A 24,490-nucleotide genomic window follows, 5' to 3' on the forward strand; every position below is an offset into this window, starting at 1 on the left:
CCAAAAATAAAAGTCCAGGACCAAACGGCTTCTCTGGTGAATTCTACCAAACGTTCAAAGAAGATTTAATACCTATCCTTCTCAAACTGTTCCAGAAAACTGAGGAAGATGGAGCACTCCCTAACACATTCTATGAAGCCAACATCACCCTGATCTCAAAACCTGACAAGGACAACAAAAAGAAGGAAAACTACAGGCCAATATCACTGATGAACATAGATGCAAACATTCTCAACAAAATTTTGGCAAACCGAATAGAGCAATACATTAAAAAGATTATACACCACAATCAAGTGGGAATGGTTCAACATCCGCAAGTCACTCAACATGATACACTACATTAACAAAATGAGAAACAAAAACCTCATGATCATCTCAACAGATGCAAAGAAAGCATTCGACAAGATCCAACACCCATTTATGATAAAAACCCTCAATAAAATGGGTATACAAGGAAACTACCTCAACATAATAAAGGCCATATATGACAAACCCACAGCCAACATCATACTCAACGGACAAAAACTGAAAGCCCTCCCTCTGAAAAGAGGAACAAGACAAGGGTGCCCACTTTCACCACTCTTATTCAACATAGTACTGGAGGTGTTGGCCAGAGCAATTTGGCAGGAAAAAGAAATAAAAGGAATCCAAACAGGCAATGAAGAAGTAAAACTCTCACTGTTTGCAGATGACATGATCTTATATATAGAAAACCCTGAAGAATCCATTGGAAAACTATTAGAAATAATAAACAGCTACAGGAAAGTTGCAGGGTATAAAATCAACATATATAAATCAGTAGCATTTCTATACACTAACAATAAACTAACAGAAAAAGAACTCAAAAACCCAATCCCATTCACAATCACAACAGAAAGAATAAAATACCTTGTGATAAATTTAACCACGGAAGTCAAAGATCTATACAACGAAAACTACAAGACTTTCCTGAAAGAAATGGATGACAACATAAATAGATGGAAAGACATTCCATGTACTTGGATTGGAAGAATAAACATAGTTAAAATGGCCATTCTACCTAAAGCAATCTACAGATTCAACGCTATCCCAATCAGAATCCCAACGATACTCTTCACAGAAACAGAACAAAGAATCCTAAAATTCATATGGGGCAACAAAAGACCCCAAATTGCTAAAGCAATCCTGAGAAAGAAGAACAAAGCTGGAGGCATCACAATCCCTGACTTCAAAACATGCTACAAAGCTACAGTGATCAAAACAGCATGGCACTGGTACAGAACAGGTGCACAGATCAATGGAACAGAATTGAAAGCCCAGAAATAAAACCACACATCTATGGACAGGTAAACTTCAACAAAGGAGCTGAGGGCCTACAGTGGAGAAAAGAAAGTCTCTTCAACAAATGGTGCTGGGAAAACTGGAAAGCCACATGTAAAAGAATGAAAATCGACCATTCTTTTTCACCATTCACAAAAATAAACTCAAAATGGATCAAAGACCTAAAGATTAGGCCTGAAACAATACGTCTTTTAGAAGAGAATATAGTATAGGCACTACACTCTTTGACATCAGTTTCAAAAGAATCTTTTTGGACACCACAACTCCTCAGACAAGGGAAACAATAGAAAGAACAAACGAATGGGACTTCATCAGACTAAAGAGCTTCTTCAAGGCAACGGAAAACAGGATTGAAACAAAAAAACAACCCACTAGTTGGGAAAAAATATTTACAAGTTACTTATCTGACAAAGGGTTAATCTCCATAATATATAAACAACTCACACAGTTTAGCAACAAAAAATCAAACAACCCAATCCAAAAATGGGCAGGGGACATGAACAGACATTTCTCCAAAGAAGATATACGGATGGCCAATAGACACACGATAAGATGCTCACCATCATTAATCATCAGGGAAATGCAAATCAAAACTACAGTAAGATATCACCTTATACCCATTAGAATGGCAAAAATAACCTAAACAAAAAGTGACAGATGTTGAAGAGGTTGTGGAGAAAAAGGAACACTCATACACCGTTAGTGGGAATGCAAACTGGTGCAGTCACTATGGAAAACAGTATGGAGATTTCTCAAAAAATTAAAAATAGAATTACCTTATGACCCAGCCATTCCACTACTGGATCTCTATCAAAAGAACTTGAAATCAGCAATTCCAAAATTACCATGCACCCCTATGTTCACTGCAGCATTATTTACAATAGTCAAGACGTGGAAACAACCTAAATGCACATCAACTGATGATTGGATAAAGAAGATATGGTATATACTACTCAGCCATAAAAAAAAGACAAAATCATCCCATTCACAACAACATGGATGGACACTGAAGGTATTATGTTAAGTGAAATAAGCCAGACAGAGAAAGACGAACTCTGTATGACTCCATTCATAGGCGGAAGCTAAACATAGAGACAAAGAGAATTGATTGGTGGTTACCAGGGGAAAGGTGGGGTGGGGTGAGGGCACAAAGGGTGAAGTGGTGCACCTACAACATGACTAACAATAATGTACAACTGAAATCTCACAAGGCTTGTAAACTATCATAATCTTAATAAAAAGTCAAAAAAAAAAAAGAAAGAACGTACAACTGAAATCTCACATTAATGTAAACTATTATGAACTCAGTAAAAAATAAATTAAAAAATAAAATAAAAATAAAAGAAACATGTTTCTTACACACATTAAAGACTTCTGGTGTTAAAATAAACCATGCATTATACAATACTCTGAACCATGGACCATGGAATGCATTATAAGAGAACTTCCCTTAAAAATGGTGCTTGAATATACAAACATTTGGTCTTGTTTGCTTGTAAGTCTTTCCCCCACTCCACTGAAGTCCAATTATTATAAGGTTCCAAAGTCCATCAATCTCCACCTAAGGCAATACTAATAATATCATTTGAAAGCAAAAATCTGGATCTACTGAATAACACTTAGAGCTCTTACTTTAAGTGCCAGGTACAGTGCTAAATGCTTGGGATACAGAAGATATGACAAAGACCCTACCTTAAAGAAGGTCATAGTATAAGTACAAAAAGTAAACATTAAAAAATGATAACACACTGCAAATATAATAATAATGCAAGTATATGCAAGGTTCAGTAGTAACAAGAGATGAAAATAACCGTGACATGGTGGGAGGGATGAGTAGTCGTCAAGAAGGGTTACGTTTAACAGAAGAAAGAGGAAAGAGAACCAACCAAGCAAACTACTTAATGACCCTCCCATTACACATCAAACATTAAGACTCACTCTAAAGAATTAGAGTCCAAACAAATTTTTGTCTTAAAAACAAATTTCCCCAGGGGCATTTAAGGAAAACGATTGAGATGATTGTTTAACATCACAGCTACCATAGGTGGCAATAACATTTGGGGAAAACAAGGGGCTAACCAAAAACTTAAAAGAAAAAGCTGGAGAATGAGATATCCATTGGGGGTTTTGAAAACCTCCAATATATTCCTGGAAATCGAGAAGGCCCCACACATGTACAGGGTTGTGTGCTTATACATGAAAGATCTGAGAAGGCCCTAATCTCTCACTTCTAAATGACCTTGAGGCTCTGAGGAAGCAGGAAGTGACAGCAAAGGCAGAAATGAAAACTGCCAGAGCACTGAAGGCATACCCAACACATACAAAGAAGCAAACAAGAGGTGGGAGATTTATTGGTTCAAAGTATTTAAAGGAAATCTCTGTCAAATCATTAGCTGACAAGTAAGATTACTGAGCAGAGATTTTATTGTCTACACACGATAAACAACAGGGATTTCAGAAAACTAGTTTAAGATCACTAAATATACAGTAACAACAACATCCCAAACAGCCACAACAAACCCTGGAGAGGGTAGCAATCTGATCTCCAGAGCTGCTACATTATTTAAAATATCAAGTTCTCAACAAAAAATTACCAGACATGATGGGCTGGCCCAGTGGCACAGCGGTTAAGTTCACACGTCCCGCTTCAGCGGCCCGGGTTTGCCCGTTTGGATCCTGGGTGCAGACCTATGCACCGCTTATCAGGCCATGCTGTGAGAGGCATCCCACATATAAAGCAGAGGAAGATGGGGATGGATGTTAGCTCAGGACCAGTCTTCCTCAGCAAAAAAGAGGAGGATTGGCCACAGATGTTAGCTCAGGACTAATCTTCCTCAAAAAAAAAAACTACAAGATATGCAAATAAACAGGAAAGTATGGCCCAGTCACACCCAAAAAAGAACAGTAATTGAAATTATCCTCAAAGAAGCCCAGATATTGGACTTACTAGACAAAGACTTTAAAATGGCTATTATAATTATGTTTAAAGAACAAAAGGAAACCATGTCTAAAAAACTAAAGTATGAGAACAATGTTTCACCAAATACAGAATATCAATAAAGAGAACATAAATATATAAAAGAACTACACTGATGTTCTGGAGTTCAAAAGTACAATAACTGAAATGAAAAATTCACCAGAAGGGCTCAACAGCAGATTTGAGAGACCAAAATAAAGAATCAGCAAACTTGAAGAGAAGTCAGTTGATATTACCTAATCTGAGAAACAGAAAGAAAAAAAGAATGCAGAAAAATGAACAGAACCTCAAAGACCTGTGGAACACCATCACGAGCACCAAGTTAGGTATAGTGGAATTCCCAGAAGACAAAGAGGAAGAATATTTGCAGAAATAATGGAAAAAACTTTCCAAATATAACGAAAAACATTCATCTATACACCCAAAAAGCTCAAAAAACTTGAAGGAGGATAAACTCAGAGATTCATACCTAGATACATCATAGTCAAACTATCAAAAGACAAAGAGAAAAAGAGAATCTTGAAAGCAGGAAGAGAAAAGTGAGGCATCTCATAAAAGGATCCTCAGTAAGACTAACAGCTTATTTCTCATCAGAAACCATGGAAGCCAGAAGGCAGTGAGAAGATATACTTAAAGGGCTGAAAGAAAGACTTTCAACCAAGAGTTCTATGCACTGCAAAACTATCCTTCAAAGAACTGAACTATGACATTCTCAGATGAACAAAAACTGAGAAAAACTGTTACTAGCAGACCTGCCCAGCAAGACATTCTAAAGGAAGTGCTTCAGGCAGAAATGAGAGGACACTAGACAGTAACTTGAATCCACATGAAGAAATAGAGAGCCTCAGTAAAAGTAACTACATAGGTAAATACAAAAGACAATATAAATGTATTTTTTCTTTAAAACTCTTTTCTTCTCCTAACTGATTTAAAAGACAACTGCATAAAACAATAATTATAAAATTGTGTCAATGGGTTTACAATGTATAAAAATGTAATTTGCATGACAATAACACAGTTTATGATATATTTAGATCTATTATTGTGAAAAGAAATTGCCAGTTCATGTTACAAATCATTTAGCATGAAACACATTTATGGGTTTTAATCTCTGGATCCTAAAATTATGTTTGAACATATTACATTTCCTGAAAGTTAAACTTTACTCTCCTGGATTTAACTTTTTATTCAAACACTTTCAAATATAAACACATTACATGGATATTTCAGTAGTGGAATATCAATTTCACAATACTATAAGTATGTTATCTACAGAAAATAATTTACTGTAATGCAAGGCTTAGTAGGCTTTTTTGAGTTCATCTCACCCAAAATTTAAGCTTCTTCGAGCATTTGATGTTACACTTATTCTGTCTGTTGATGGACTTGGAATCACATGACGTCCTGGAGACATCTTCTTTACTTCCCATGCCAGTGAAGTTGGCCTGCCAATTTAAGACACACAGCAGATTAAATTAACAGAAGAAAGGGGGTTAAAATCCTGATCTTTTCTCTTGATTGTTAGTAGGTAAAAACATCATCAGGTCACAGTCTTTCCCTGGAGCACTTTTTACCAGAAAGTTACCATATTACCAGTAAGCAATCACAGATGATGTATGGTCCAGGATGTTCCACCCACTGCAGCATAGCAACATAACCCTACTTATCTAAAAAGGGCCACTGGGTTACAAGACATCAGATATACTACTAATTTTTAAAAGCCTCCACACGCCCAGCTAAAAACACACTTAAAAAGGCAGTGGTACAATTCATGCTACTTGTGTCTGACGTCCTGGAGAACTAAGTGTCTAGAACAGGGATCAATAAAGAAAAACAGTGATGAGGGTTAGATGAACACAGAGGAAAATATGAAGTCTCCTTCCTCTACCTCTTAATCACCCATGAGAGTGGGAGCATAAACATTTCCTTGTTCTTTGCTGGGAAAGCTAACCTCTCCTCCTCTTACACTGGCCCCACAACCAATCAGCTGACAGGATGCACAACCTGTACAAAAACGTTTTTCTCAAGTAATGTCTTCTCTATCTCTATGCCCTCAGTCAGACCTCTATAACTCCCTAGAATCTCATTGCCTCTCAATCTCCATTCAATCCAGTGATTGTTTTTCTCTCATTAGAAAGAGATACTGATTGTTAGAAAAGAGAATTGATAAAAAGGTTATTCAAATAAAGTTCAAAGCTTTTGATAATTTATTGGCAAATCACCTTTCACAAAGGTTATAACAAATTATACAGTCAAGTGTCACTTAATGCATTAATTGCTTCTTCTTTGTATGAACATCATAGAGTATACTTACGCACACCTAGACGGTACAGCCTACTACACACCTAGGCTATATGGTACTAATCATATTGAACCACCATCGTATATGTGGTCCATCATTGACCAAAATGTTGTTATGCGGTACATGACTATATTTCCACAAGATGAAAAGCGCTCATTTCCCTCAAACCCTGCCAACAGTTGGCATCTCATCATTGGCTTATGAAGGAGACTATAAAGTTGCCCACAAAGTTTAAAATATTTACTATCTGGCACTTCACACAAAAAGTTTGCTGACTCCCATGCTAGAGTTTCAGTCTTGTGACGAGTTCTTTTTCCTAGAGGAATTTCAATAAAGGTGTTTAATTAAAACAAATTTTCACTGGCAACTGGTATTAGCTTTCATTTTTTAAATTATATGTTCATTATCACTACTAGTGAGGCTGAACTTTTTTACCAGTCATTTGAATTTCTTATTTTGGGACTTTCACATTGGTATACTTTGCCCATTTTTTTCACTGGGATTTGCATCATTTTCTAATTGATCTGAAATCATTTACTACTACTACTGCTACTATTATTATTACTATTATGGCTAAAAATCTGTTGGCATAGATGATCTATTTCACTTTTAATTTAATTTTTTTTAATGCAGAAAGGCATATTTTCTCCCCATTAAAACAAGCCTATCAATATTTTCCTTTGTGATTTCTGCCTTTGTCTTACAAAGCTCTTACCCACAATAAACATATATAAATATTGATCTAAATTTTCTTCTCTAAATATGTATAATTTTAGTTTTAACTTAAAACTCAAATCCAGGTGAAATGAATCCTGATGCATGATTTGAGGAATGTAAGACAGATAATGCCATCTACAGGGAATTTAAGGTTTCTTTCTATATCTAGGAGCTGCCTCAGGAGGCAAAGAGGAGAAATGATGATAAATGGTTAAGGTAAAAAAAGATGCCTCAAGTATATTTTTAAACTATGGTGTGAGGACAGGGATGGCTGTTAAGCTTGGACTTGTCGTCAGACTCTTTCTCAATATAATCCTCAACACAGCTACTGCTAGTGATTGGAGTTTACAAGGAAGAAAAAAATCTAGTTAGCTTTTCTAATGCATTGATGGTTACATTACAGATCTTTTTTGGAAACAAAAAAATCAGAAACTTAAAAAAGAAAAGAAAAAGAAAGATTACTGTAAGGATATAAACTGTACAAGGTCAAGGACATCCAAGGTGGAGGGAAAAGAATCAGGGCTCGTGAGGATTAGACCTGGAAGAGACAGGCTTTAAAGCAATACTCCTAAGCTATCAAAGACCACACAATTTCTCTCATCCCAGCTTCTCTCTGTACATCCATTCCATTTTCTTTGAATCTGCTTTCCTTTGCTTATCTTCAAAAGGGCAATATAGTCACCAATTCTAAATCAGTACAATGATCTCTTAACTTGATTTAACCCATAAAGGTATGTATCCCCCAGATCTGATCACCTATTATCAGCAGGTAAGGGTGAAATTGCCTGGTATAAACAAAGACAACTAAGCCTCATCCATCCAGGGATGTGGGTAAAGCAGGCACCATAAAATCATACCAAAAATTTTCATTGTGAGAAAGAAAAACGTTAAAAGAATCAACATATCATGGTTTCCCTGGATTTGGTTTTCTGCGGATCAAGCCTTCTTGGATTTGTCTCTTGGGATTCCTTCACTCTCTTGGTTCCCCATGGGACTGATACATTAGAATGGGACAAAAGATGGATTCTCTACTGGATGGTTCCACTTACTGAGATTGAACAAAGGTTAAATCCAAGGGAAAGAGGCAGCCCAGGCATGTCTTCTCTGAGTAAAAAGGAAAAAAGCATCATTGTAGCTGCATGTGACTTGGCCCAGCTCACAAGGGCTCAGGTATCACTTATAAATCTAAACTAAATAATAAATTGTTCTTTTGCCTTTGCACGTAAAGAAAATAATACTAAGTCCAGTTGATTATCTATCTCTGGAATATCTCTCAACTCCCCCTACTGTCACTACTCTAGTCTGAGTACCCATCATCTGTACCTATACTGCTGCACCTCAACCTTCCCACACTGAAGCCAGAAATATCTTTTAAAAATACAAATCTGATATGTCACTTCCTTACTTAGAAATCTTTTATGTTTCAAAATAATGTGTAAAGTTTTTATCAGGTCTACAGAGCCCTCATCTGGTCCCAGCCTACCTCTCTCTAGGTTCATCTCATGCTACTCTTCCCCTCTTGTCCTCTTCACTCCAGCCTTGCTAAACTCTAAATTCCTTGACTACTCTGTGCTCTCTTCGACCTCCAGGATATCAGATATCCTGGTATTACTCTTTCCTTCTCTTTGTCAAGCTAACTCCTACTTGATACTTCTGTCTCACTTAAATATAACCTCCTCAGGGAAGTCTTTCTGGACTCAGCAAACTGGTTGATGGTGCCTTTCCTTATACTCCCAAAGTACACTGTATTTCCTTTTTTTAATTATTATTGAGTTCATAATAGTTTACATCATTGTGAATTTCAGTTGTACATTATTTGTTCTCCATCACCATATAAGTGTTCTACTTCACCCCTATGCCCACTCCCCTGCCTCCTTTCCCTGGTAACCACTGAACTGTTCTCTTTGTCTGTGTGTTTGTTTATCCTCCACATATGAGTGAAATCACATGGTGTCTCTCTTTCTCAGTCTGGCTTATTTCACTTAACATAATACCCTCCAGTCCATCCATGTTGTTGCAAATGGAATGATTTTGTCTTTTTTTATGGCTGAGTAGTGTTCCATTGTATATATATATCATGTCTTCTTTATCCAATCATTGGTCGATGGGCACTTGGACAGTTTCCATGTCTTGGCTATCGTGAATAGTGCTGCAATGAACATATGAGTACATAGGTCACTTTGGATTGCTGATTTCAAGCTGTTTGGGTAGATACCCAGTAGTGGGATAGCTGGGTCATATGGTAGTCCTATTTTTAGTTTTTTGAGAAATCTCCATACTGTTTTCCACAGTGGCTGCACCAGCTTGCATTCCTACCAGTAGTGTATGAGGGTTCCCTTTTCTCCACACCCTCTCCAACATTTGTTACTTTTAGTCTCAGTGATTATAGCCATTTTGACAGGTCTAAGGCAGTATCTTCGTGTAGTTTTGATTTGTATTTCCCTGACGATCAGTGATGCTGAACAACTTTTCATGTGCTTATCAGCCATCTGTATATCCTCTTTGGGAAAATTCTGCTCGTATCCTCTGCCTATTTTTTGATCAGGTTGTTTGGTTTTTTGTTGTTCAGTTGTGTGAGTTCTTTATATATTATGGAGATTAACCCCTTGTCAGATACATTGACTTGCAAATATTTTCTCCCAGTTGGTGGGTTGTCTTTTTGTTTTGATCTTAGTTCCCTTTTCCTTGCAGAAGCTCTTTATCTGATGAAATCTCACTTTATTTTTCCTTTTGTTTCCCTTGTCTGAGAAGACATGGTATTCAAAAAGATCCTCTTCAGTTCAATGTCCAAGAGTGTACTACCTATATTTTCTTCCAGCAGTTTTATGGTTTCAGGTCTTATCTTCAAGTCTTTGATCTATTTTGAGTTTATTTTTGTGTATGGCATGAGATAATGGTCTACTTTCACTCTTTTGCAAGTGGTTGTCCAGATTTCCCAACATCATTTATTGAAGAGACTATCTTTTCTCCATTGTATGTTCTTGGCACCTTTGTCAAAGATTAGCTGTCCACAAATGTGTGGTTTTATTTCTGGGTTTTCAGTTCTGTTCCATTAATCTGTGTGCCTGTTTTTGTACCAGTACCATGCTGTTTTGATTACTATGGCTTTGTAGCAAAGTACACTGTTATTTCTTCTTGATAACACTTTATACATTGGTAAGTATTTAACATCAGTCTTTCCTGTGAATGTACTATACACTTCATGAGCGCAGGGACTGTGTCTGTTTTCTTCACTACAATAGTCCCAGAGCCTGGCACATAGCACTCAGATGTTGTATGCTGATTCCAAATGAAGGTTTCTAAAGTAGCTTTGATCTCTCACTATTCCTTGAATCAAAAATCATCAATTTTCCTCACTGCCTACTACATTAAGAAGAAATCCTGTACCTTTCCCCACATTACTTTCACTTCACATATACTCTGTACTTCCACAGCTGTCTTAATTTACTCCCTTAATATGAAGGGCCACCTACTTGTTAAAATCCATCACATCCTTTAAACACTTCAGCAGCCTCCATGAAATCTTTCCTGATCTATCCCCAAAAAGAGATATGACCATAGCCTTCTCTGAACACCTATAACAGTTTTTTTGTAGTAAAACTACAAAATACAAATTCAAGAGAGTAGTAAATGTATCATATTTAGCAATTAAATTTTTGTAGTGGATAAAAGTGCCTTACACCAGTAGGCAATAAATATTTGCTATTGAACTGAATGAGAAATGCAGCTCCCAACTTTTAGATTTTTATAAGTTTCAAGTTAAGCTGAAGTCAAGTTCATTATCAATTTCAATGATTACTTTTGAAACTGCTGGCTGCTATAAATATAAAGACCAGAGTTCATTACCTGCTTTGAGCATCTGTCTTCTCTAGCTTTTCCTGAAGTTGAATCCAGTCAATCAATGCTTTGAAATCTCTTACATAGTTATCCAGCATCATTAGCACCTCCTAATTCAAAACAAAAAATAAACACTAAATTCCACTCTGAGACTAAAAAGCTTCAAGAAAAAACTTTAGAGTGAAGAACTTATGAATTAATAATTTTTATATTATACTCCTCACTGAGGAAGCAGCAAAACCTACTGGTCTAGTTTTTTGGGTTTTGCTTTATTTTTATTCTCAGTGTTTGGTAAGAAATTAGTGAAGCAGAGAGTCCAAAGACCAAGAGATGGTATTGATACTCCTTCTCAAGACCTCCCCAAATGACCATTCTTTTAACTTTAATTGTGAAGTTTAATAAACAGAAAAGTGCACAAAACATAAACGTACAGATAAATTATTTCAAAGCAAAGACCCATGCAACTATCATCCAGGACAAAAATATAACAATGCCAGTCTCTAAAGTTCCCTGGTGTCCCTTCCCAATCACTACTCCATCCCTGATCCAAGGTAACCACTGCTTTAACTTCTAATAGCTTAATTTTATCTGATTTTGAAATTTATATAAATGCATTCATATAGTATGTATTATTTTGTGACTTCTTCTGCACATTTGTTTACCAGGTTCATCCATATTGCAGAGTGTACCTGCAATTCACTTACTGTCATTATCCAAGGTCACTACTGAACAGTATTCTATTGCATGAATGTTTATTTAACATTCCAATTAACTTCCAATCTGCTATTTATCAACATTCACTGATATTTATGTACTTACTCTAATATTTGTTTATGCAATATTTATATTTATCCAATCCACTGTGATGAACATTTAGGTGATTGCCAAATTTGGGATATTACAAACTATATGCTGTTATTCATGTGCATGCCCTCTACATATGTACGCATTTCTATTGAATATAAGCCCAAGAGTGGAACTGCTGAGTCACAGGGTAAGTGTATGTTCCACTTTAGTACATGATACCAATTGTTTTCCAAAGTGGTTCCCACTCCCACCAACAATGTATGTGACTTCTCCTTGCTCCACACACTCACCTGTACTTGGTATTGTCCATTTGAGGTTTTCTTTGTATTTAACCTGAGCCATTCTGGTTGTGTAAAGGTTTCATTTTGGTTTTAACAGGTTTTTCTCTTATTACTAATGATTTTCAGCCCTTTTGCACATGTTTATTGGCCATCCTCTTTCTGTTAAGTGCCTATTCACGATTCTTGCCCATTTTTTCTAGAGGGTCAACTGTCTTTTTCTTTTGATGTGTAGGAATTCTTTCTATCTTTTGGGATATGGGCCTTTTGTTGGTTACATGTGTTGCACACATCTATTTGCCTTTTCATTCTCCTAATGGAATGAAATCTTTTGATAAACAGAAATTCCTAATTTTAAGGTAGTCTAACTTATGACTCTTTACCTAAAGACTGATACTGACATCTGTGTCATTTTTAAGCAATCTTTCCCTACCACAAGGTCAGGAAGATATTCTCCAATATTATCTCTTAGAGCATAGGTCTATTACTGGATTTTCTCCTCGATGGTATTGATCTGTTTATCTACTCCTGTACCAATACCAAACTATCTTACATAGCTGTAGCTCTAAAATAAATCTCAAAACTCAGCAGAATAAATCCTCCAACTATATCTTTGACCTCAAGGTTGTCTAGGCTAATTCCAGCCTTTTGCATTTCCATACAAATTTTAGAATCAGCTTGTCAATTTCCCAGGGGGAAAAAAATGGAATTTTAATTGCAATTGCATTGATTCTACAGATAAACTAGAAGAAAACTGACATTTTATAATATTGACTTCTCTAGTCTATGAGCAGATATACATCTCCATATATTTAGATCTTATTCAATGTGTCTCAATAATGTATTATGGTTTTCAGTCTTGCACATCTTATATTAGATTCAACCCTAAGAATAAATGCTAGTTGTTTTAAGATTTTTCATTTTCATTTCTGTTACTGTGTTGTTTTTGTATTTTGAACTTATATCCAGCAAGTATGACACACTCAATATCTCTCATAATTTCTCTTTAGATTCTTCTGAATTTTCTAAATATATATACATGTCATCTGTCAATAATGATATATTTATTTCCTCCTGACCAAGTCTTATACCTTTTATGTCTGATTCTTGTCTTTCTGTGCTGGCTAGAATCTTAAGCACAATGTAGAATAGAAATAATGATGTTGGCTTTCTTGTCTTATTCTCAATTTCAGAAGAAAAACTCTCAAAATTTCACCATTAAGTATGATGTTTACTTTAGTTTTTTGGGCAGATTCCTTACATCAGTAAGGATGTTTGTCTTTATTCTGGGTTTATCATGAATGGGTGCTGAATTTCATCAAATATTTTTCCTAGATCTATTGAGACAATCATATGATTTTTCACCTTTATTCATCTAATTTGATAAATAACATTAACTTCACACTCAAATGTTAAACGAACATTGCAGCACTGGAATGAACCTAACTTGACTGTGATGATGTATTGTCCTATTTTTGAATCACCAGATTCAATATATCAGTATTTGGTTTAGGACTTGTGCATCTGTACTCCTAAGTGGTCTATATTTTCCCTTCTCATAAAAGCTTTGTTTATCAAGGTTATGCTGGAAAGTTCCCTCTTTTTCTATGTTCTAGAAGAGTCTGTGTAATACTGGTATATTTTTTGGCTCAATTTTTTTTATTGAGATATAATTCACACACATAAAATTCACCAGTTTAAATTATACAATTCAGTTATATATGCAGAGTTGTGCAACTATCTCATTCCAGAACATTTTTATCACTCCAAAAAGAAACCCAGTACCCATTATCAGCCACTACTCTACAGGCCTTGGAAACCACTCATCTACCTTCTGTCTCTAAGAATTGGCCTGTTCTGGACATTTCATATAAACAGAATCATATAATGTGTGGTCTTTTGTGGCTGGCTTCTTTTACTTCACATGTTTTCAAGGTTCTACTACCTGGTAGCACATAGCCATACTTCATTCCTTTTTATGACTAAATAATTGCATGAACAAACATATTTTGTTTATTCATTTATCAGTTGATGGATATTTGGGTTATTTCTACTTTTGGCCTATTATGAATAATGCTGCTAAGAACATTCATGTACAAGTTTTTCTGTGAACATATATTTCTAATTCTCTCAGGTGTACATCTAGAAGTGGATTTACTGGGCCATATGGTAACTCTAAGTTTTACATTTAACATTAACTACCAAAATTTTCTGCACAGCAGCTGCACCATTTTACATTCCCATAAGCAATATATGAGGTTTCCATAGTCTTCACATCCTCACCAATACTTGCTATTTCCTGACTTCTTGATTCTAGTCATCCTTACGAGTGTGAAGTGATATTATTGTGGTTTTCATTTGCAATTCCCTGACAACTAAAAACGTTGAGCATAGTTTCATGTGCTCATTAGACATCTGTATATCTTCTCTGGAGAAATGTCTATTCAAATCCTTAGCCTATTTTTTAACTGGGTTATTTATCCTTTTTATTGTTGAGCTGTGAGAGTCCTTTATATATTCTGGATATTAGACTGTAATCAGACACACGATTTGAAAATACTTTCTCTAATTCTGTGGATTGTCTTTTCACTCAATAGTGTCCTATAACACACATAAGTTTTTAACTTTGATGAAGTTCAACTTTTCTATTTTTTTCTTTGGTTACTTGTGCTTTAGCTGTCATATCTAAGAAACCATTGCCTAGTCGAAGGGTCATAAAGATTTACACCTATGTCTTCTTCAAAGAGTTTTATAGTTTAACTCTTACATTTAGGTCCTTGATCCACTTTCAGTTAATTTTTGTACATGGGGTGACAGAGGGATCCAAATTCATTCTTTGTGTGTGGATATCTATTCCCAGCACCATTTGTTGAAAAGACTATTCTCTCTCCATTAAATGGTCTTGGCACCCTTGTCAAAAACCAGCAGCCACAGATGTCTGTATTTATTTCTGGGTTCTCAATTCTATTCCATGATTTATATGTCTATCCTTGTTCCACCACAATAATCAAAACAGTGGTATCACGGTGTTTTGATTATTGTAGCTTTGTAGTAAGTTTTGAATTCAGGGAGTATGGGTCCTCTAAATTCGTTCCTTTTCAAGATGGCTTTGGCTATGCTATGTCCCTTGCATTTCCATATGAATTTTAGGATCAGCCTGTCCATTTCTGCAAAAAAAAGGGAGATTCGAATTTGGATAGGGATTGCACTGAATCTGTATGTTGCTTTGGGGAGTGGTGCCCAAACATTAAGTCTTCCAATCCATGAGTTCAGACGTCTTCCCCTTTATTTAGATCTTCTTTAGTATCTTTTTATAATGTTTTGTAGTTTTTAGTGGACAAGTCTTGCACTTCTTTGGCTAAATTTATTTCTAAATGTTTTACTCTTTTTGATGCTACTATAGTGGAACTGCTTTCTTAATTTCAATTTTTGACTGTTCGTTGCCAATGTAGAGAAACACAACTGATTTTTTGTGTGTTGATCTTGTATCCTGTAACCTTGCTGAATTTGTTCATTAGCTTTAATAGTTTTGTATGTGTGCATAGGGTCTTTAGGGTTTTCTGCATATAGAACCATGTCACCTGCAAATATAGTTTTGCTTCTTCCCTTCCATCTGGATGCATTTTATTTCTTTTTCTTGTCTAATTGCCCTGGCTAAAAGCTCAAGCACAATATTAATTAGAAGTGGTAAGAGCAGACATCATTGCTTTGTTCCTGATCTTACGGAAGAGAACTCTGTCTTTCACCATTAAGTATGAAGTTAGCTGTCGGTTTTTCACAGATGCCCTTTATCAAGTTATGGAAGTTCTCTGCTATTCCTGGTTCGTTGAGTGTTTTTTATCATGAAAGGGTGTTGACTTGTGTCAAATGCCATCTATTGAGATGATCATGTGGTTTTTGTCCCTTCATTGTATTAATATGGTTTACTACATTAATTGATGTTCATATGCTGAACCACCTTTGCATTCCTGGGATAAATCCCACTGAGTCATGGCGTATAATCCTTTTTATGTGCTACCGCATTTGGTTTGCTAGTACTTTGGTTGAGAATTTTGCATCAATATTTATAAGGGATATTGGTTTACTGGCATTGTTTCTACCTTCAGTGTTTAGAAGAATTCACCGGTAAAATCACTAAAGTTGGGAATTATTTGGGGGTGAGTATTTTTAATTACAAATTCAATCTGATTAATAGTTATAAGTCTATGTAGCTTTTCAATTTCTTCTTGTGTCAGTTTTATTTTCCTAGGAATTAATACCTTTCATCTAAATTCTCAAATTTGTAGACAAAGTTATTTGCAATGTCTTCATATTGTTTTCCTTAATGTTTTATTTTGAAGTAATTTCAAACTTAGAGGAAAATTGCAAGGACAGTGAAAAGAACTCCCTTCAGCCAGATTCCTCAATAGTTAACATTTTGGCACATCTACTTTGTCATTCTCTCCATATATAACTTTTTTCTGAACCATATGACATTAAGTTGCAGACATGATGCCACATTACTCCTAAATATTTCAGAGCATATTTCCTAAAAACAAGGACACTCCCTTGCTAATATAAACACAGCATAACCATCAAAATAGGACAGTAACACTGATACAATACTACCAATTAATCCATAGAACTCTCGAATTTCACCAACTGTTCCACCTCCATCCTTCAGAGAAAAAAGACTTAAATCCAGGATCCAATCCAGGATCACATAGTGTATTTAATTGTCATGTCACCCTCATTCTGGAACAGCTCTTCCTCAGTCTTTCATGATCTGATATTTTTAAAGAATACAGATCAGTTATTTTGTAACATGTCAATCAACTTAAATTCAAATTCAAATTAAATTAAATTATTAAGACTGGGGCTATGGCAGGAACACCACATTAGTGATGTTGTGTTCTTCTCAGTATATTATATAAGGAAGCACCTGATATCTGTATGTCCTATTACTGGTGATAATAACTTTAATTATTTGGTTAAGAAGGTATCTACCAACTCTCCCACTTAAACTTCCTTTTTTTCCTTTATAATTAATAAATATTTTGTAGGGAGATATGTTGTAACTATGTAAATATCCTGTTCTTCACCAAAATTTCACTCATTAATTTAAGATCCATTGACGATTCTCACATGAATCATTTATTATTTTAATAGTTGCCAAATGATGATGTTCTAATTCCATCATTCTTTCTACATTTCTTAGTTAGCATTCGTAAGAGAGGAGCTTTCCCTTCTCCTTCATTTGTTTATCCACTTATTTATATCCGTATGGATTCATCAATTCCTGTATTACTGACTGATCCATTACTGTCATTATTTTGATGCTCAAATTGTTGCAGATTTGGCCAATGGGAGGCCCTTAATGCAGCTCCTATGTCTTTCTAACATGCCCCCATCATTCTCTGAGCACTTCCTAACTTTCCATCACAAAAAGATTTTTCAGGCTCATCTTGTATTTTCCCTGCCTCTGCCCTAGAATCAGCCATTTCTCCAAGAGGCTCTGGTTCCTTTTATCACAGAATAGCATCTTGACCAACATTAGGTGTTTAACGTGCTCACTGCTACAGGTGTGTCAATGTTTCTAAGTCCTCCCAGCAGACAGCAAAAAAAAAAAAAAATATATATATATAGAATATATACTTAAATATATATACACACACATATAATATATATCCACATCTACACCTATTTTTCATATATAGCTATGTATAGATAATAATAACCATGAGTTCGTATCGATGCTTTCAAATTCTAATCAATCACCTAGAGTTCATTCTAAACTTCCCTCTTTCCATATCTGTAAATACTTTCTCTGAAAATGAGTAACATTCCTCTCCTTATCTACAATACATTAACTGATTTTATCTCTTCTGCAACCAATCTGAACCTTCCAGCCACTTCTAATACATATTCTTTAAATGAGATGGGAGAAGAGCATAAAGGAGAAGTTGTTCTTGTATTTTTAATGTCTGTAGGTCCTGTAGTAATGTTACCTTTTTCATCATTGATATTGGTTATTCATACCTTTTAACTCCTTTTCTTGATTGGCCACAGCAGTGACTTCTGGCTTTGATGATCATCTCTAATGTATGACAGTTCTATTTTATTAATTTCTGCTCTTATCTTTACCATTTTCTTCCTTCTGATTTTTTTAGGTTTAGTTTACTTTCTTCCCCTAACTTCTTGAGCTGGATACTTAGATCATTGGCTTTCAACCTTTATTTCATTTCAAATATATGAATTTTAGCACTTATAAAGTTCCCTTTAAGCATGATTTAGACTCCATCTCATACATACTGTTTTATTATCATTTAGTTCAAAATATTTTCTAATTTATATTGTAATTTCTTCTTTGACCAATGGATTATTCAGAAGTGTTTTGCTGGGCTTCCCCTTTATGATTTCTATCTTTTCCTGGATCATGTCCCTATAATTCTTAACTGCCTAAGAATTCTTCACTCTCCTAAGCTTTCTGTAGATTTGTTACATATCATCTAGCTCTTCTAATTGTCTTCAGTGGGAGAATTGACCTGAATTCCCTATTCCATCTCTACTGGGAGTGGAAGCCCCTCCACTCATAAATAAACTAGTAAAAGCTGTTTATTTTTTATAGTGATTTTGATAAAGAAATACAGGGCATGCCCATCCAATTTACAGATGAAATAAATCTATAGTAGACAACAGAATCCAAAAAATATATAAACCTGCACTGTTCAATAGGGTAGTCACTTGCCACACGTGGCTATTAAGTGCTTTAAAGGTAGCTAGTCTGAACTCACTTAGACCTAAAAAAAAAAAAAATGTAAAATATCTTATTAATAATGTTTATACTGATTATGCATTGAAATTTTTTTGATGTATTGGGTTAAATGAAAATTAATTTTACCTGTTTCTTTTTACTTTTTTAATGTAGCTACTAGACAGTTTAAAAGTAATATACAGTTCACATTATATTTCTATTGGCCAGAAGTGCTCTAGACAGTCTACAGTAATTAGGCAAATCTAAAAAGACAGGATTTTCTGGTTCTATCCTTTGATCCAGTAAAAGTAAGGGATTGGGAGAAAGTTGATCTTAACAACACAGCGCCTATATAAAAAGACAGGAATTTTATTTGACACTAAACTCAAGTTGAGTAAATAGTTTGCCGAGGCAAACGAAAGAGCAAACATGGCCTCACAGTTCTGCACGTATAATAACGTCTATGAAAAGGCTGGGGGTCTGACCAACACAGGGTAAAATGAGACCACCTTCTCTAAGGGTATTCCATTTGTTATCAAACATATTTTTCTAATTTTTTTTTTACTGCTAACTAGCGTTTCCACTCCCATCCTAGTTTTGGGGATTGAGTTCTTATATAAAAGTGAAAAGAGGAGATCCTCCTCCTCCCTACCACACTGGCAGTAAAGCATAGAAATATGATTGAGACTTAACCAATCAGACTCACTTGCCTGAGATTTTGAATCTCAAGCAAGGTAAGGAAAAGATAGTCAATGGTGTTGTTTAAAAAAAAAAAAATTCTAGCTAGATGTTTCTGCTGCAAAACCTCCCTTGGTTTCTGCCTATTTTCTAACCCTAATTCATTGGCCTTACTGTTGAGTCTGTGAACTATCCAATCTCCTCCCAATAAATTATTTTTTCTACTTAAATCAGCTAGAGTCCATTTCTGTTGCTGGCTACCAAGAGCTTGACTGATAAGCCATTCTAAGCACAATTTAAGGAGACTAGATAGATAAAACAGAACACAATAAAGCAAGTCTGACCATAAGAAAGACCTTAAAATCATGTCAGAATAGGAACCATAGTAAGAACCAGATGACTAGACTTGAAAAGACTAACGAGGTGGCATAACAGCTATCTTCAAATATAAAAGGGCCTTGTCATTATACTATTTGTATGCAAATATAAGTTATGGAACAAAGAATGCTGGGCAAAAATGACAGATTTTCACCTAGCAGAGCTGTTTCAAAAGAGAATTAATTACTGGGGGAATATGGTTAAGGGTAATTGTGTAATGGACGGGTGCATCAGACATCATTACTTACAGTTCTGAGATTCTATGATTTACTCACTAAATGTTTGTTAGGAACTATGTGCCAAAACGCTAAATCTATGAAAACTCAAACCATAGAACATAGGTATACTATGCTATGAAACACCAGCAGCATGCCAGAAAATGCTGCTCTTTTGCCTGACTGAATTAAGCAGATTATTCTTTCAGATGGCCCAATGTAACATTTATTAGTGACACCTTGTGACAGAATAAACTGTTATAATTTACAATCCCTTAGAGTAAATTTCTATCCTCTCCAGTCTTTAGAAAATTTTATTCTAAAGAACTAAGTAAAACTATTAGCTGCAGGGGCTGGCCCCGTGGCCGAGTGGTTGAGTTTGCGCGCTCCGCTGCAGGCGGCCCAGTGTTTCGTTGGTTCGAATCCTGGGCGCGGACATGACACTGCTCATCAAGCCACGCTGAGGCAGCGTCCCACATGCCACAACTAGAAGGACCCACAACTAACAATATACAACTATGTACCAGGGGGCTTTGGGGAGAAAAAGGAAAAAATAAAATCTTTAAAAAAAAAAAACAAACTATTAGCTGCAAAAGATATTAAATAACGAGCAAATCCCAGAGAATTATTTAATGAGTACTGAAGTCATACTGCCAGGAGTCAGCCAGTTCATTTTAAAGATAATACTGAGGTTTAGTGACCTGCTCATGGTGACACAGAACCAAACTCACTGATCCCTGGCCCACTGCTCTTTCTGCTAAGTCATATTTCTAAGACTTCCTATACCATCAGTAAAAAATAGAAGGAAGAAAAGACAGGAATGAAAAATTACTAGCAAATACACTATCAAGAGTGTATTTCCCTCCAATGCTTTCCTCAACATTTTTTACCTTTTTAACATTTACTTCTAAATTGAAAGTATCTGAAGTAAAAATTCAAAAAAATAATAATTCTTAGTCCCTTCTAAATACTCAATCTTCAGTTCCACTAATATATATGTGAAATCATCAGTTTAAAAAGAAACATATTTGGAAAAGTAAATACCTAAAAGTTTACCAATCTTTCTTATGCAGTTCCAAAGATAAAATGGGCTGGATTTCACAAAGACTCATTCCCAAATCAGCTTAACTAGGATACAGATAGATCACCTGTGCTCTACTGTACACATTCATGATAATGACTATACTGCACTATAATTTTCTTCTCGAGATAATTCCAAAATTACATTACTGTGACACTTCATTCTACACATTTGGCAAAGATTTTTTTTCTTGGCTCTGATAGTTTCACATACTAATGGCTATGGAATTTTTATGTAAAAAAAGAGTGGAAGAGCACAAGCCACAAAGATCCACTCCATTGCTCAAAAAGAGGAATTAACCTCAGGTGTAACTATGTGTGTAGATATTGGTCAATTGGCCAAAGTTGTCATTTAAACACTTAAGACAAAGAACTTTAAAGTGTATTCACTTTACTAGTCTCATACCATTCTCATCTCACTATAAAGATGTACCAGTCTCATTTTACTATAAAAGGCAACTTTCCAACACTCCCAGAAGATGACCACCAGAAATTGCCATCCAGTTATAAAAATGATCATTTGTTTTATAAATACATTATGTTTCCATAACTAAGTCTTATATTGACTTTCTAGTGTTAGTGGCACTCAAAGACCTCAAAAACACTTTTCACTTATAAATGTTTTACAAGATATAGATACACTTTAGAAATCAGACCCAAGACTAATAATAAATGTTTGCCAAATTATTCACAAACGAAATACAGTACCAATATTACTTTAGTCATAAAAGTTATAGTCTACTTTAAAAGATTTTTCTCAACAAAGAATTATTGTTGATTTCCTCTCAAAAGTAATCCTTAGTGCCAAATCAATGGTAATAAAAGTCTTCAACAATCAGGAAAAATTTAAAAATTTATTTGGCTTCCTTTTCTCATTTCTACTAATATAATTCAAATTCTTTAATTAAATTCATTCAACTTAAATCGCCCCCATTAGAGCACAGAAAGATTTAATTCAGAATAATTTATTTCAGACGCTTTCTACTGATTTCCCTTTTCGTTGAAAAAAAGAAGGAAAAACCCTCTAAAGGGTAAGAATATAAGCAGCAATACCTCTGATACTAGTTGGCAAAGAGAAAGTACATTTGGTGGCTTAAACAACCTATTTTAAGGAATGTTTAGCTCATCGTTATCAGAAATGATCAGAGTGGTACCATACCACTCTGTAATCCGAGTCATGTTTTACGAACAAGGGAATACAAACAAGACAAGCAGCTGGAGCAGCCTCATAGTCACTGATGCACATCTTTCTCCCTCCAGCTATGAAGGCCATTTTGTCAAGCAGGATGAAACAGAACAAAAGTGGCTCTGAAAGTAATGTTATAGGCATTCAGATAGCTACATAGAGATGTACAGCTAAAATTACCAATTAGTTTACCAATTGGCTGCAACGGATTTGATTGGTTTGTAATTAATTCTAGTTACTGGCACATAGAGCAGGATGGTTGGCGCCATCCCTTTGTCCTGCTGACATACAATACCAGTGCACAAGCCCTTGGGCCCAGGACATCAATACAGCCCTCCAGTTCAGTCAGAGGAATGAGCACAGTGGTCTCCGACTGTGGTGATGAAGGGGTAGAAACATGCATCACCTGAGAAGTCAGTGATAAAAGGAATCTTATGAAAGAAAGAGCTTTACCAAAAGGGAATCAAGTTTTAAAAAGCATTATTTTTTAAGAACAGCTTATCTAGTTTTTAAAAGCTACTAACGGAATAAACCATTCAAAACAGAAATCATCTGAAAGCAAAATGGCAAGTAAACCACCTTCAAAACTGTCTAATAATATCACTCAGTCATCTTCAATCTTCAATCATTTCTTTTCAAATATCTCCCCTTAATCTGCAATATAAGAAACCTGGAAAAAGAATACATAGTATATTCAATAAATGAAAACCTGTAAACAAAAATCTGCTAATGGAAACCTTCCTCCTATAATTTAATCTTCACCAGGATCTTTGTGGATACATAAAATTTGCAGTTTCCTGGTTAGTGATACAAATATTTTACCACAATGACTAATTTTCATCTCAACTTATTTGCAAGTTGGCTTGACTAGATGCTTTTCTCTTACGGTATTTCCCACTGAGAAAACTCAGAGACCTACTGCAGCTAAGAATAAGTAGACAAAGATGCGAAAAAATAGATTGTTATAAGGCTCAAACTCAACATACTCAAGATCAAATTCCCCACTGATGCCTGCATGCCTACCTCTAAACAACTGCATAAGGAATTTCTTTTCCCTGGAATATTCTCTCAATACCAAACTAAATGCTTATATTCAGGCTGAAGGTCCTCACCCCTCATCTAGACCAAACTCTTCTTTACAAACCCAAAGGTAGAATAAAGTTTGGTCATTTTTTCCAAACTCATGCAACTAGCTTAAAGGGAACACTGAAATAACTACTATTACATAAGGTCTACTACTCCCCTTTCAAAGGACAGGACAAATACCATATGTAAAAATTTTTCCACAATCCTATAGCCCGAAGTGACTTCTCCTTCTATGAACATTAACAAGTGTAATAACTAATGTTAAAACATATTCAAAACACATTAGTGCTATTTACAAACCTGAAAGGGAGAAAAGACTTTTCTCCCTCAAGATACATGTATTTGTAATAATGCATCTCACAGTCTATGAGAAAAATAACCTATTTTACTAAAATCTTAACCTCCACTGAGTCACCACACATGGAAGAACAAAATGTATTCCAAAGACATAAACTGACTCTCCCTTCTCTTCAGTAATTGAATCTCAATTCTTTTAATAATTCAGAGGAATAATAGAATTATAACCTTTGCTGATACGCCTTGTGATCTGGACACCAAGAAGATCCATGTTCTATGTTGCAGTCATTTTCTGGTAAATTTCTATTATTTCAAATTAGCAGTGAAAATTATTGAAAAAATTTTTAAAAAACAGAATCTTTCAATAAAGTGTAAATAACCCAGGACAATATCCACAGCAGGAGCAGCATGGAAGTTCCTTCCTAAAAGAAAATCTTAAAGAAAGAAAAAAGAAAAACTTTGATGTTTAAATCAATATGATGTGTTTGAACTGAAACATTTTTGCTATAGTTACAACTTTTTCAGGCTGATGAATAGCACCCAAAACAGTGCATGCTATAATAAGTACTCAATGAATAGTTGCTGAATGAAACGTAAGA

General features: G+C 35.2%; 1 protein-coding gene across 34 annotated transcripts in view; it reads right to left on the minus strand.

The window, feature by feature from the left end:
- SCAPER (S-phase cyclin A associated protein in the ER) overlaps positions 1-24,490 on the minus strand; it is a 490,115-nt gene that overhangs the window by 381,140 nt on the left and 84,485 nt on the right. For 25 of the 34 annotated variants that reach the window (XM_070504430.1, XM_014841435.3, XM_070504422.1 and 22 more), the window contains 2 exons: positions 11,163-11,263; positions 5,626-5,742 (listed from right to left, as the gene is read on the minus strand). In XM_070504430.1, coding sequence (XP_070360531.1) covers positions 5,626-5,742; positions 11,163-11,263 — 218 coding nt within the window. The remainder of the gene's footprint in view (positions 1-5,625; positions 5,743-11,162; positions 11,264-24,490) is intronic. The other 9 variants (XM_070504438.1, XM_070504445.1, XM_070504441.1 and 6 more) reach the window with 1 other exon arrangement.

Source organism: Equus asinus, chromosome 2, assembly GCF_041296235.1.
Source record: "Equus asinus isolate D_3611 breed Donkey chromosome 2, EquAss-T2T_v2, whole genome shotgun sequence".
Taxonomy (NCBI): domain Eukaryota; kingdom Metazoa; phylum Chordata; class Mammalia; order Perissodactyla; family Equidae; genus Equus; species Equus asinus.